Source organism: Zonotrichia albicollis (assembly GCF_047830755.1).
Source record: "Zonotrichia albicollis isolate bZonAlb1 chromosome Z unlocalized genomic scaffold, bZonAlb1.hap1 SUPER_Z_unloc_1, whole genome shotgun sequence".
Lineage (NCBI taxonomy): Eukaryota > Metazoa > Chordata > Aves > Passeriformes > Passerellidae > Zonotrichia > Zonotrichia albicollis.
The window spans coordinates 309348-322310 of record NW_027428339.1 but is presented as its reverse complement, the minus strand read 5'-3'; the positions used below and the strand labels follow the sequence as shown (position 1 = coordinate 322310).

Sequence of the window (12963 nt, the reverse complement as noted above, 5' to 3'; positions counted from 1 at the left end):
GAGGGCAATGTCCCTGAGGGCAATGTCCCTCAGGGAGTGTCCCTCACTGAGGTGTCCCTCAGGGCAGTGTCCCTCAGGGCAGTGTCCCTCAGGGCAGTGTCCCTCAGAGCAGTGTCCCTCAGGGCAGTGTCCCTCACTGGGGTGTCCCTCAGCGGAGTGTCCCTCAGGGCAGTGTCCCTCAGGGAGTGTCCCTCAGGGCAGTGTCCCTCAGGGCAGTGTCCTCAGGGCAGTGTCCCTCACTGAGGTGTCCCTCAGGGCAGTGTCCCTCACTGAGGTGTCCCTCACTGAGGTGTCCCTCAGGGAGTGTCCCTCAGGGCAGGGTCCCTCAGGGCAGTGTCCCTCAGGGCAGTGTCCTCAGGGCAGTGTCCTCAGGGCAGTGTCCCTCAGGGCAGTGTCCCTCACTGAGGGACATTTTGCGTGAAGCAATTAAAATGAAGCCCTTGTTTAAGGGCAGAGAGGAGCAAGATGCGCTCCAGCTCTGAGGATAAATTTGGACATGTCATGATCTGGATCATCATAACCTGGATCAAAGAACATTACCAGGCTAACATGTCAGCAGCAGCTGCTGAAGTGCCCCAGGAACTGCTGAATACTGGTTTTGGTTCAGGGGGAGGTTTGGAGCCAGGCTGTGGCGCTGCTCAGCACTCACAGTGACAGAGATGGGAACACACATATTGCAAGTTTTATCCCTGGGGAGGAGAAGGAAGGGTGGAGGTCACAGGACCGATGTCACACGCAGGAGGGTGGCTGTCCACGGCTCCAGACACACAGGTCACAGCCAGCCCCCAATGTTCCCTGCAGGGAGGAGATGCACCAGGGAGTATCCCAACATCCTCACTTGGAGTCCATGCAGCTCTCAGAGAGGTGCCATGTGGGGCAGAAAGAGGGAAAACATAAACGAACCCACCCTTCTGGCTGCACGGAGACTCACGAGTGGTTACCTGTCCAGAGATCAGTGGGGTTATGTGCATTAGTCGTGCAAGAGGAGAAACAAACTGAAACACAAGTAGTGAGAATCCTCATCTTTGGTATTGTAGCTGTTGAGGTTTTGGTTGCTCTGTTCCTTGTTCTTTTGAAAAAACTGCATAGGCACAAATTAAAGACAATCTTCGACTTTAAGAGGACTTGAGTTGTCAAATGAAGCAGCAATTGTACTGGCTTTGCTTTGTTCTCATTCTTGTCAACCCTTTCTTTGAGATCTGCTTCCCAAAACGTCCGAGATGTTTGTAGAACACAGTGTGGGACTCGTTTGCTTCCTGACATGCTTCCTTGGTTTTTTTTTTTTTTTTAAATTTTTATTTTATCTTTCAATGGAACAGTTTGTTGCAGAAGAAGTAGGTGCAGAAAACGTTTCTTTGGTTTCGATTAAGTAGTACATAAAAAAGTCTCAAGTGTCTGTGGCGGAGCCCAGGCCGGTCAGCAGCCGGCGGCCGCCGCCAGGGCGGCAGAGAGGGCCTGGGGCTCGCCGGCCAGCCACCCGCACCAACCAGCGGCCACAAGGACAAATGGCAAGGTATAAACATCTTTGGCTTGCAGAAATCCTGTCTCTTTGGTGTGCTGTGTTCCTGCCGGCTCGGCGAGCTGGCAGGGAAAAGGAACTTAGGGATGCGATAGAGCTAAACGCGGCACATCTGAAACGGTCAGTGGCATCTGAAGGGCTTGTTTCTGTTTCTTTTCCTGCTTGAAAGTACCATAAAATACTGATAAAATGAACAAAAACGCACTGAACGCTGAAAAGGTTTTGGTAACAGCTGCTGCCGAGGAGAAACCAGATTCTCAGAAACTAAAAAGGATGTAACAATGTAAATTAATCTAAGTTCCAAAACATAGTGTTTGCTCCGTGAACTGTAGCAGCTCCATCGACCTCCTGAGTGTGCATTAGGTACAAGCACAGAGCTTGTGAGGAACTGCCAGCTGTGCTGGAGGCTCGCGTGGTGTTCCCGGGATGTCAGGCTGCAGCTGGCACAGCCGCCCTGGGCAGCCCAGCGCCGGGCCCTGGCTGGAGCTACCGGCTTTGTGCTTGATGCTTCGAGCTCAAGAGAACTGAACTTTTCTGATCCAAGAACAAGCTGATTCAATCAAACTAAAAAACCGACCAAAAAAAAAACCTCAAATCTGATCTTTCCCTAAAACACTTAACAAAAAAACCATGCCTGAGTTTAAAAACAGGGTCTTGGGTTTTTAGTATCCGACTTTGTGCTCCGTTGTCGTGCGGCCGCAGGGTGGTGTGGCCAGCACAGGCAGGCGCCGGGCACGCGAGGGAACCCGGGGCTCAGGAGAAACCTGCCTCAAGAACGACTCCCCTACGTTTCAGACCTGCTTCGCCTGTCCTGAGCATAGCATTGTGTGGAGAGAGGTTAAAGTGGAGCCTGCGCCTGCTAAGGCTGAGAGAAGCCGCGGGAGTGGGGCCGGCTGGGCTGGGCTCGGCTGCGGGGATTGTGCTTTGGTCGCCGGCGCGGGGCCGCGCTGCTCTCCGCGCTGCTCTCCGCGCTGCTCTCCGCGCTGTGCCGGCCGCGCCGCGCCCCTCACGCCTTGGGGCAGGTGCTGGGGGCCGAGGAGGAGCCCCCGGAGCTCAGGTCGTCCTGCCACTTCTCCAGGCTGCGCCGGCGCGCGTTCATGAAGAAGTTGCTGACGGTGGTGAGCTCCAGGCCCAGCTGCTGGGAGATGGTGATCTGCATTTCTTTGGAGGGACGCTTGTTCTCCTTGAAGATGGCGAAAAGCGTTCGGCGCTGGAGGTCCGTGAAAACCAGGCGGGATTTCTTCTGGGAGTTGTTCCGCTCTTTGCTGGGCTCTTGCTCTTTGCGCTTGCAGGCTGGGAGGGGGCGGCAGAGACAGAGAGAAAGCGTCAGGGGGGTGCCCACAGACCCTGCCAGCCTCCCCGACGGCGGGCACTGTCACACGGTGCGGGCAGTGCCACCAGCTGAGCCAGCACCACGCTGGCACTTGGGACCAGAGGGCTCCCAGAGGAATCCAGCGGGCTGCATTGCTTTTGCATCCCCAGTACCTCTCAATGGCCAGGAATAACAGCTGTGCGTTAGTTTAGCCCCTTGAAACAGCCCAAAGCAAACCCCAGTGAAAGCTCCAGCAGCAGCAACTTTGTGTGAGCACCAAGGGGAAAAAGCACCAGGCAGCTCCCAGGGCAGGCCCTGGCTCCTCCCCTGCAGTGCCAGCACCCCCGGGCACCGCTGCCATGCCCGTCCCCTCCCCAGGGCATGTCCCGAGGGTGAAGCCAGCCTCAGAGCTCAGGTCACGCCGGGCAGCAGTGCTGGGCCATCGCTGAGCCCTGCTAATGGATCCTAAACCCCATCTGTATTAATAGCTGCTCTGTATTTATTAGCAGAGAGAGAACAGCAAGTGCTGAAACCAATACCGCTGCCCGAGCACACCCACACTTAAAAATAGCCTGCCCAGGCCGTCTGCAGCGGGCACAGAGAGAAAATCCATATGTTGACATGGTTAGGTAATGTGCTGGGACAAAATGAGCCCAGAGAACTGATAAGCGGGCGGGTTTTAAGCAGCCCTGTTAAATAATTCTGCAGGTCTGGGACGTGAAATGAAGCTGGCCCAAAAGTAAAAATCAGACTGTGGAAGTGTCTGTGATTAACCCAGTCCGGGCTGTACCTGTGTGGAGCCTGGCTCAGCCACTGTGGCACTGATGTCTCCTTCCATGCAGGGACAGGAGCTCACAGCATTTCTGCAGGAAACTGGGCTATTTTCCTATTTTCCTGACAAACTCCAGTGGCTGCAGCCGAGCTGCCCCTGGGAGGGAGGTGAATGCCAGACCTCAAAGCACCCCAAAGCTGGTCCTGAGAGTGGGGCTGAAAGCAGAGCGGGGCTGCGGTGAACGTTCCCAGCACACCACGGCAGCAGGGATGCTCTGTGAGGCCATTACCCCACAGGCAGCAGGAGGGAAGGGTTTGGGCTCTCTGAGTGCACCCCTGACACTGCACAGATAAAAAAAAAGCAGATGTTAAGCTGGGTTCACTTGGCCACGTGTCCAGAATCCAGGAGGTGATGTCCCTGGTGCTGGGGACATGATGAGCAGCAGCATCTTTGCTGCAGCTCCTAATCGGTTCCGGGACACTGGGACGAGTGGAGTGTTTCCTACCATCACTAATTTATGTCCTGAGATACTCTGCGTTTTACAGTTATTGGTATCTGATAATAAATAATGCAGAGGTAGGTGCTTTTTGATGCATTCAGTAAATACTTTCCTTGAACTGTTGAGTTTGCTCTTGAAAAGGCCCCACAAAGGCAAACGCTGCGCCTGACGTGCATCTCTCAGCAGAGAAAAATGGGGTGAGCACTCTAATAAAATCAAGTGATTTTCCGGGAAGAAAGAGAAAGGTTTTAACAGCAGAGGGAAGGGAAGAGACCATCTGGATTCTAAGCACAATTTGATTTATTAGCTGTGGTTAAACCTGAACATATCTTATGGAAGAAAATGGACAACGGGCAAGAACTGAAAGCCATAACTGTGGAAAAAAATATACATAAAAATATAAAAGAAAAGATTTTTCTTCTTCATTGGATTAAAGATGCTCTTCAATGGAAACAACACAGGAACTGCTCAGAACTGGGGTCAGTGCTGCTTCCCTTAGATGGACCAAAGTGGAGCCCCACAGCTTGAAGGGCATTAAGAGGATGCAGGGACCCAACACTGCACTGTGACACCCTGAGTATCATCACTCTGAATTTCCCTACTCACAGTTCATTTGCCTGACTTTCTGCAGCAATGACTCTGATTTTCCATTTTCTTCCCCACCAGAGAGGAACCCAGCCAGCCCAGGCTTTCCAAAATGCCAGAAGTAAAACTGCTCCTCTATTCGATTTTGGAGAGGACTCAGTGTGAGGGAAATGTAATTACTCTGGTAATGCTGAACACAATGAAATGACCATCAAAACATTTTATAAAGAGTTAAAATGTTTTTCTCCTGCTGTGATTCACTTAAAGCAACCCCTTGTATATCCCTGTTACTACAATCTTTTAAAAACTAGGCCTCAGAAATCAATTTGATTACCTCTCTGAATTAAGTATGCACGAATGAGAGCGATTGAGATCAATACAAATTAGGTTAAGTACTCCGCTGTGTACAAAATCATTATGGAACAAGGAGCAATCAGAATGAAGATGCAAATAATCACATTGTCGGGGTGGGCAGCCACTGCTGCTGCACACACCCCAAACTCCTCACTTTTGAAACCCTAGGAATGCCCTTGATGGCTTTTATCCCGAAAAACAGATTGGATGTGTGGCACAGGGTTCATTCTGTTCTTCCAGGGAAGATCTGCTTGCTCACCCATTGCAATGGCGAGGCGCTCCCTGCTTGGAGAAGCAGGATTGCTGCGGTGCTCTGAGAAGTTCACAGCAGGAAGGTGCTCTCTGGGTCCCCCAGCTGCTGCTCCCTCCCAGCACAGAGGAGAAGGTGTGTGGGAAGCCTCCTCTGCTCTGCCTTCACTCCTGCCTGCCAAAGCTTAATGCCTCGTGCTCCCATCCCATTATGAGGGGATGAGAGCTGCTGGAAAATCACCGCTGCTCATAAATATGTTCCCTGCTTACTGAGAGATATTTTGGTCTTGGAGACAATTTGCGTTTTGGGAACCTGCCAGCCTCTATCGCTTGTCTAATAATTCCTCTGAGCAGCATTTACCAGTGGTTTGAGTCCCTTTTTTCACAACGGAGCAGTTTGATTTTATAGCTCAAAACCCCCCAAACAACCCCAAAACACTCCAATTTCTTTTTTGATTGCATTTCTCTCTGCCATCAGCGAGTTGTCTGGCTGATGTTATCACCAAACCCATTTGAGATTAGTCTGTTTGGTATGATTTCTGTGTGCAAACCCCTCCATAAATCAGAGAGCCTTTTATGTAAAAGTCTGCAAGATTGATAGAGCTGGATACAAAATCTTTTACCTTGGAAAAAGAGATGTATTATCTGTCCCGTTGGATACAGTGCTTTCCCTGCATATTCATCGCCCAGGTATGATGGGCTTTTTCCAGAGAAGACAGGAGACAGGATGGGAGCCTTAAATACAAACAGATTGCTATCAGAAGGAAGGGAGTGTTCTTCCTCGCTGTGTCTAGTGGGGATAAGATGAGAAGCAAAGGGTTTAGAAGACAAAAAGTGAGATTAAGGCCAGTCATTAAGGGTTTTTTGTACCTGTAAGCCCTGGAAGAGATCGCTTAGGTAAAAAATCCCCGTCTGGAGATGCTGAAGAAAGGGGCAGGCCGTGAGGACAAGCGATGCCTGCAGTCCCTTTCAGCCCCGAGCTCCATTCCCGGCACACCCCGTGCGCGCTCTGAAGGCGGCTCCAGGGGAGCTGCTCTGATGAGCGGCCGTGCTTTAGTGCTCCGTGCTGGGGACTGCAGGACGCCTGGCATCTCCCTGTAGCGGCTAATTGGGAGGGAAGGAACAGCTCCTGCAGCTGCTGGGCGGCAGCAACACCCGGGACAAGGGTTTGTGAATAGCACCAGGGAGGAGCACCAAGGAGCAGCACCCGGGGCCACAGCGCGGGGCAAAAACGCTCAGACAGAGGGTGGGAAGAGCCGACATCGGTTACTGGGAAATAATCCTGTCAAAAATGTTCTCACCTCTGCATTCCTCAATTGTGGCAATTTTCAGCTGGAGAGGAATACTTGAGACTGGGGTATTTAGGTTCAAACAGTGATGGGCAAGAGATACAGGAAAAAAAAAAAAAGAGATGCTGGGGGGAAAATCTTCTAAGGAAAACAGCTTCAGAATGAGTAACACTTGATGGACAATTCATTGTTTCTTTTAAAAAGTAGTGGAGAAAATACAGAAATTATTTAAGCCAAAATGTACTCAGAATGAACTTCATCAGATAATCAAGAAACTGATAAAACTCGTTTGCTTTGCAAAAAGAGGATTCAGATTTCTGTGTGGCAGGAACGCCTTCAGAAATGATGTGGAACAAAGAGCTGGGGCAGGGGATGATTTCGGAAAGTTGGTAGATGAGAAATACAATTTATCAGCCAGCACCACAATTTACCGCATGGATTGCTCAAACACAACCACTAATCTATAGCTGAAGAGAGCACCAATATTTCAAGCCACTAAGCACCTTTCAAAGAACCTTTACATACCTGTATATTTAGTTCAGTGCTAAGAAATAGCTTTATAAACAGGTAACGTGCCTGATACAGATGTCATCATGCCTCACTTTTAGCTGGGGATGCAGACAACAACATAGTCTAAAAATCCAGGGAAGAAACAATTGGTAGGGCACAAAGAGGCAGAGGAAGGGCGGACAAGTGTGCTCACTATGACACCCTCTCCTCGGCTGGGGCACCTGGGGGTGCAGGGGCTCAGCCCTGCGATGTGGCACTGCCACCGCCCGCTCCTGGCACTGCCACCCGCGCCTCGCCGGGCACGGGGGGACCCCGCGGTCTCGTCTGGCTGCGGGTCCCGCTCCGCTCCTCCCGTGCGGCCCCGCTCCGGTCCCTTTCCGCCGCTCTCCGTGGTACTGACAGCTCCAATGAACCGCGCGTGGTGTTTCGGTACAAAAGCGTTTCATCACCAATAGGGCACGGCAGAAGGGAAACAGGCGGCGGGGCGCTCTGCTGACCCCGCAGAAATGTAGGGCTTGTCCGTCCCGAGGGGGCCCCGCTCTCGGGCACCGGGAGCCGGCAGGGCGCTGTGCCCGCGGAACTGCCCAGTGCCGCTCCGCACCTCGGGCTCCTACAGACCCCCGAGAAAAGACAATGAGCACAGAAATAACAACACGGCATTGGATTAGGATAGACAACACTAGACATCTATAATAAGGAAAAAAAATACTGATCACACCCGCATTGCTACGGCTCCCACAGGGAGAGGGGGATTTGCCTTCAAGGACAGCAGATTTCACCCCACTTGGGGTGGGTACCTGGTGGGTATTTTTTGGTTTTTAAAAATCTGAAATACTTGTGGCTTTTTCCCCATGCTCAGGGGGATTTAAGCAAGCGAGCGAAGGGGGAGAAGGAAGCACTGAGGCAATGGGGCCGCATATTCACACGTGGTAATAAAAGGAAATTAAAATAATCGATTTCCTGAAGGGAAAGGTAATTTGCAAAGGTCTTTCCCGCTCCATGGGGAGTCCATGGCCACTTAGCACCTGAGCTCTCTCCAAACTTTACTCCCGGATGCAGAGGCATTCAGGGGGCCTGGTAAAGCAGAGACCCAGAATTTTACAGGCATAACTGTGCATGCAGCTGTGATTCCTGATTTTCTGCTCTATGTGCAGGGCTCCACGGGGAACCCCCCACCCGGGACCAGTGCTGGGAAGGAAAAGCACCAGCCACGTTACTGGAAATGAGCCGGCTCAGGTTCCAGATCAATGAAAACTGGGTCCACGCGTTGATGCTCCTGTTGCCAGCATTAATGCTCTTTTAATCTTCTAAACATTATCTGCATCGATTTCCCTCTCGATACACGTTTGTTTGTGAAGGCGACATCACCGCGTGCTCGGCAAAATAGCCGAACCCCTTGTGCCGCTCCGACGCCCCTGTCAGAGCCCGGCACCTTCCCCCGGCTGCAGGCACAGAGGAGCCGGATGCCCGCGGCTGCTGGAAGGGACAGTTTGCAGTCAGCGCTGGAGCCGAGCAGGGGATCAGCGTCCCTGTCCCGAACCGGGACTGCCCCGCATCCCGGAGAGCCCGAGCACTCTCCACGGCAGTTCCGGAGACCCCAGGCCGTGGGTGTTTAACCCGCAGCACCTCTGCTTAGAGGTCGGCCAGGGATTAAGGCCATCAATCATGCATGGCTCCTGTTCGCCCTGCTCCGCCGCATCCCAGCCTCTCCGGCAGCTGCCCCTCGTGAGGGAACTCCCTGTGCCCATCTCCCCACGGCAGAGACCCCCGGGGCCCCTCGGAGCCCTCCGGGGAACAGCCCGCTGTGTACCTGCACACTGGGAAACGATCTGCCCTCGTCGGGATCTATTGAAATAAAAGAACGGCAGACTCCGTGGCACAAATATCCCGGGATTTTCGTCGCTGTCAGAGCAGAGCGCCCCGGCCCCTGGCCCCCACCCCATGCTGCGGTTTGTCCCTGCCCGTGCCACAGTCCCCCGTGTCCTTATGCACCCACGTCCAGGGTTGCGCGGTTCCCGGGCAGCGGGAAGGCAGCCCCGGCCGTGCTCCACGGCAGGGCCCGGTCCGCACCCGCGCGGGACCGGCCGGGGGGCCACAACCGGGCACCCACCGCGCCGCGGGCGCACCCCGCACGGCCTCACAGCTCTGGCCGGGTCTGTCCCGCTCCCCTCGGAGCCGGGGGCGGTGCGGGGCTCGGTACCGGAGATCGGTACCGGGGGTCGGTACCGGGGATCGCTGCCCGCGCCCCCCCCGCGGCCCCCGCAGAACAATGGGGGCTGCGGCGCCCCGCGACCGCGCCAGGGGGCGCCCGCGCGGCCTCCGCGGACAATGCGGCCGGGCCGGGGCCGCGGGGGCTGCGCGGGGTCCGGCCCCCGCCCGCTCCCACCGGCCCCGCCTGTCCCGGGACGCGGAGCCCCCGCCCGCCCCCCCCGGTGCGCCCGGCAGCCGCAGGAGGGATGCTCACGGAGAGCGCGGTGCGGTGCCGAGTGCGCACCTTCAGCACCCGGCCCTGGAGAGCAGCCCCGGCCCCGCCGCCCGGCCGTGGCAGCGGAGCGCGCCTCTCCGCCGGCCCCGAGCCCCTGACAGCCCCGCCGGACACAGCCGGGATGCGCGGTGCTGCGGGAGGCGGGCACCGGCTAGCTGCGCACAGCCCCGCGGGTCACGGCGGAGCGGGGAAGCGGCCGGGCCGGGCCGGGCCGGCGGAGGACGCACTGCGGGGCCGGCCGGGCGCTCGGCGCTGCGCTCCGAGGGTCGCGCTGCGCTCCCCGCCTGGCACCGGCTTGCACCTACCTGCCAGCCGCAGGGCAGACATCCTCTGGAACTCCGGCTCCTGCAGCCACTTCCACATCCTGCGGAACGTCTCCCGGCCGGACTTGAGTTTACTCCAAGGCTTGGGGTTCCGCAGCAAGTCCGAGAGGGTCCCCTGGGAGCGGCACAGCACTCGTTGGGCGAAGATGGCCTGCGGGATGCTGTAGCGCTTCAGCTCCGCCGTGATCCTTTGTGCCACCTCCTTGGTGTTGATCTCCTCCAGCTGCCCCGCGCCGCTCCCCTGCGGGCCGGCGGCGGGGGGCGGCCGCTCCCGGCCGGCGGGCAGCGCGGGGCCGTGCGGCGGCGGCGGCCCGGGGGGCGCGGGGTGGTGCGCGCCGTTCAGGGGCGGCAGCATGGCCGGGGGCGTCCCCAGCCCCCGGGGCAGGTGCTGCTCCCCCCGCGCCAGCATCGCCGCGTGCGCCTCGAAGTTGGGGCTCAGCATCTTGTCGTGGCCAGGCGGCCCGTAGCCGTGCAGGCCCTGCTGGGAGCCAGGGAGCGGGCCCAGCCCGTTGCCCAGCGGCGAGAGGCTCTGCCCCACGGCCGGCACCTCCTTGTAGGGCCCGTAGAGGCTGTTGACGGCCGGCAGCCCGCGCTCGTCCCGCATGAGCGCGAAGCCGCCGCCGGCGCTGCCCGGCAGGCGCTGGTGGTGGTGGTGGTGGTGGGCGTGCGGGTGGGCGTGCGGGTGGTGGAACTTGTCGGAGACGGCGGAGATGGGCGGCAGGGGCTGGAGCGGCGTCAGCGTGGTGTAGGTGCCGCTCATGCCCATGCCGGGCGGCGAGGCCTCGCAGGGCACGCTCATGGCGTGGTGCAGCGGGATGGAGAGCTCGGGCCGGTACTCGGCGGCGCCGTCCAGCAGCGAGGCCATGCTGGGCACCATGGCGGGCCGGGCGGCGGGGGGCAGCTCCTGGTGCGGCGGCGGCGGCGGCGGCGGGGGGGGCGGCACCCGGAGCGGCCCCGCGCTGCGGCCGCCGTGGTGAGGGCTGGGGCTGCCCATCATCTCCGGTTCGTGCCCCGCCGCCCCGTGCAGGCTGCCCAGCGGCTCCATCGCCAGCTCGGGGTTCATGGCGCACGCACCCGGTTCCCCGCCCAGGCACCGCCGGCCGCCGCGCCCGCTCCTCATCCGCTCATCGGGGCGGCGGCCGCCACGGCCCGGGGCCGCCCGCCCCGCGGGCAGCGGCGGCTCAGCCGGGCCCGCCGCGCCGGCCCCGCGCCATGTCCTCGCCTCGCCGCCGCCGCCGCCGTCTGCGGGCGGCGGGAGCTGTCCGGGGCCGCTCCGCCCCGGCCGCGCCCGCGGGGCCGGGCTTGAATCGCGGGGCGGCGGGCGTGAGGGCCGTGGGAAGGGCGGGAAAGGCGGGCGCGCGGGAGGATTGGTGGGCTGAGGGTCGGGGGGCGTGGCCTCCGTGAGGGGATGTGAGGGGACGTGAGGGGACGTGAGGGGACGGCGGGGCCGTTGAAGATTCCGCCGCCTTTGTAGCGTGCGGTGCCGCCGGGAGCTACCGGGATCAGCCCGGAACCGGCCCCGGCAGCGGCCGGGGCTCCTCCCGTACCGCCGACACGGGGATATGCGGTGTCGGCTGCGCGGCGGCCGCACGGCTCTCCTCCCGGCAAGTGGCTCCGCATCCCCCGGTCCCTCAGCCCAGCCCTCAGCCGCCGGCTCCCGGGGCCCCGCTGCACACAGCCGGCCCTGCTGCCTCCCTGTTCGCTGCTGCAAACCAAGGTACAGCGCTGATCTGTGCTGTTGGTTATTGGTTATTAGTTGCCTTAAGTGCGGCTGAATTCGGGCTCATTATTAAGGTGCGATGGACGTACCTCACCCGGGGGTGGATGGTGGGTCCCAGGAGCCCGCCATCCCCGTGCCGCCCGCTGGTACACGGCTGAGGGGTCCCGCTCCCGGTGCACACACACACGGACAGGCCCTCTCCCCTCATCCCAGGGAAGGGCCGGTTCCTCGGGCCGGCCCTCAGCCTCCCGGCTGGCAGGGGCAGCGCACAGCTCCGCAGGGCACGGGCCGTGCGGCTGGCAGCGCGGATGGGAGCGGACAGGGACCGGGCCCGAGGGGACGGCACACCCTGGCATGCCCGCTATGGCACAGCCCGTGAGGGCCCCCGTGCCAAGACACACCGGGTCGGGCTGTGCCCGCTGCTCCCAGCTGTGCAGTTCCCCCTGCTCCTTTAATCAGCAGCAGCAACAGCAGCCTTGAGTGTCCTTGAGTTTTGTGTAGTCCTTATCTCGGCCCTGATAACCGTCCCCGTATTTGTGAAAGTTCCACCTCCACTGGGTCTTTCCAGTAACTAAAAGAGGAATATGGGTAGAAATGTCACCTTTTGGACCCTCACTCTCCAGAGCGCCTGGCGTCTCCTTGCAAACAGGTTGTGAATGACAGCGCCCAGTTTCCCTACAGATTAGATCCCAAAGGATAGTGATCAATTTCTTTCCATGCTGTCATCACAATGTCTCTGGAGCTCACGGTGTTTTCTGAGCTGCTTTTTGGCACTATCAGGCGGGTATAAAGTGGAGTTCCTCCCACCCCAGCTACTCCTCCCGCTGCCAGCTTGTGGTGAGGGGAAAAAAAGGAAGGCAGAAAAGAAAGCTGTGGCGTGAGGTGCCTTTGTTCAGGGCAACTTAGGCGTGAAATCTTTTTGTCCTTCCCAAAGGAAGGCAAAAGTTGCGGTTGATTTGGAGAAAAAAGAGGCGAGTGCAGCGCTCCTGAGACGGAGGTGCCTCTGGGCAGGCGGGAGGAGGGTGGGTGGGCAGACCCTGATGGGGATCTGGTGCCGCAGATGAGCTGGTGTCTGTGTCCTCCCCCTCTTTTCCTCTTGCCTTGCCTTCTCCTTCTCCAACAAATTCATCAGGTCTTTGACTTTTTCTTTCCAAACCTGCACCCGATGGCTGCGTCCCCTGAGAATGTTTTGTTTACACACCGTCGTGTCTAAGTCTGGTGTCTTTCCAAGTTAATTTCAAAACCTCCCTGGGAATCAAGGTGTGAATGTCCCTGTGTGGTGCAGCTGCAGCCGAGGGTCCGATCTGATGGGCAGGGGCAGGAGGGTGCCGGGTGTCCTTTGTCAC

The 12963-nt window shown here is 58.2% G+C and overlaps 1 protein-coding gene across 1 annotated transcript; it reads right to left on the bottom strand.

The window, feature by feature from the left end:
• Positions 1 to 1213: 1213 nt before the first annotated feature.
• Positions 1214 to 11162, bottom strand: LOC141727330 (one cut domain family member 2-like). Its single transcript, XM_074533810.1, has 2 exons — positions 9880 to 11162; positions 1214 to 2812 (listed from the first exon to the last, which is right to left on the bottom strand). The coding sequence occupies exons 1-2, from the start codon at positions 11015 to 11017 to the stop codon at positions 2526 to 2528; spliced, it is 1425 nt and encodes a 474-aa protein (XP_074389911.1). The 5' UTR covers positions 11018 to 11162; the 3' UTR covers positions 1214 to 2525.
• Positions 11163 to 12963: the final 1801 nt, after the last annotated feature.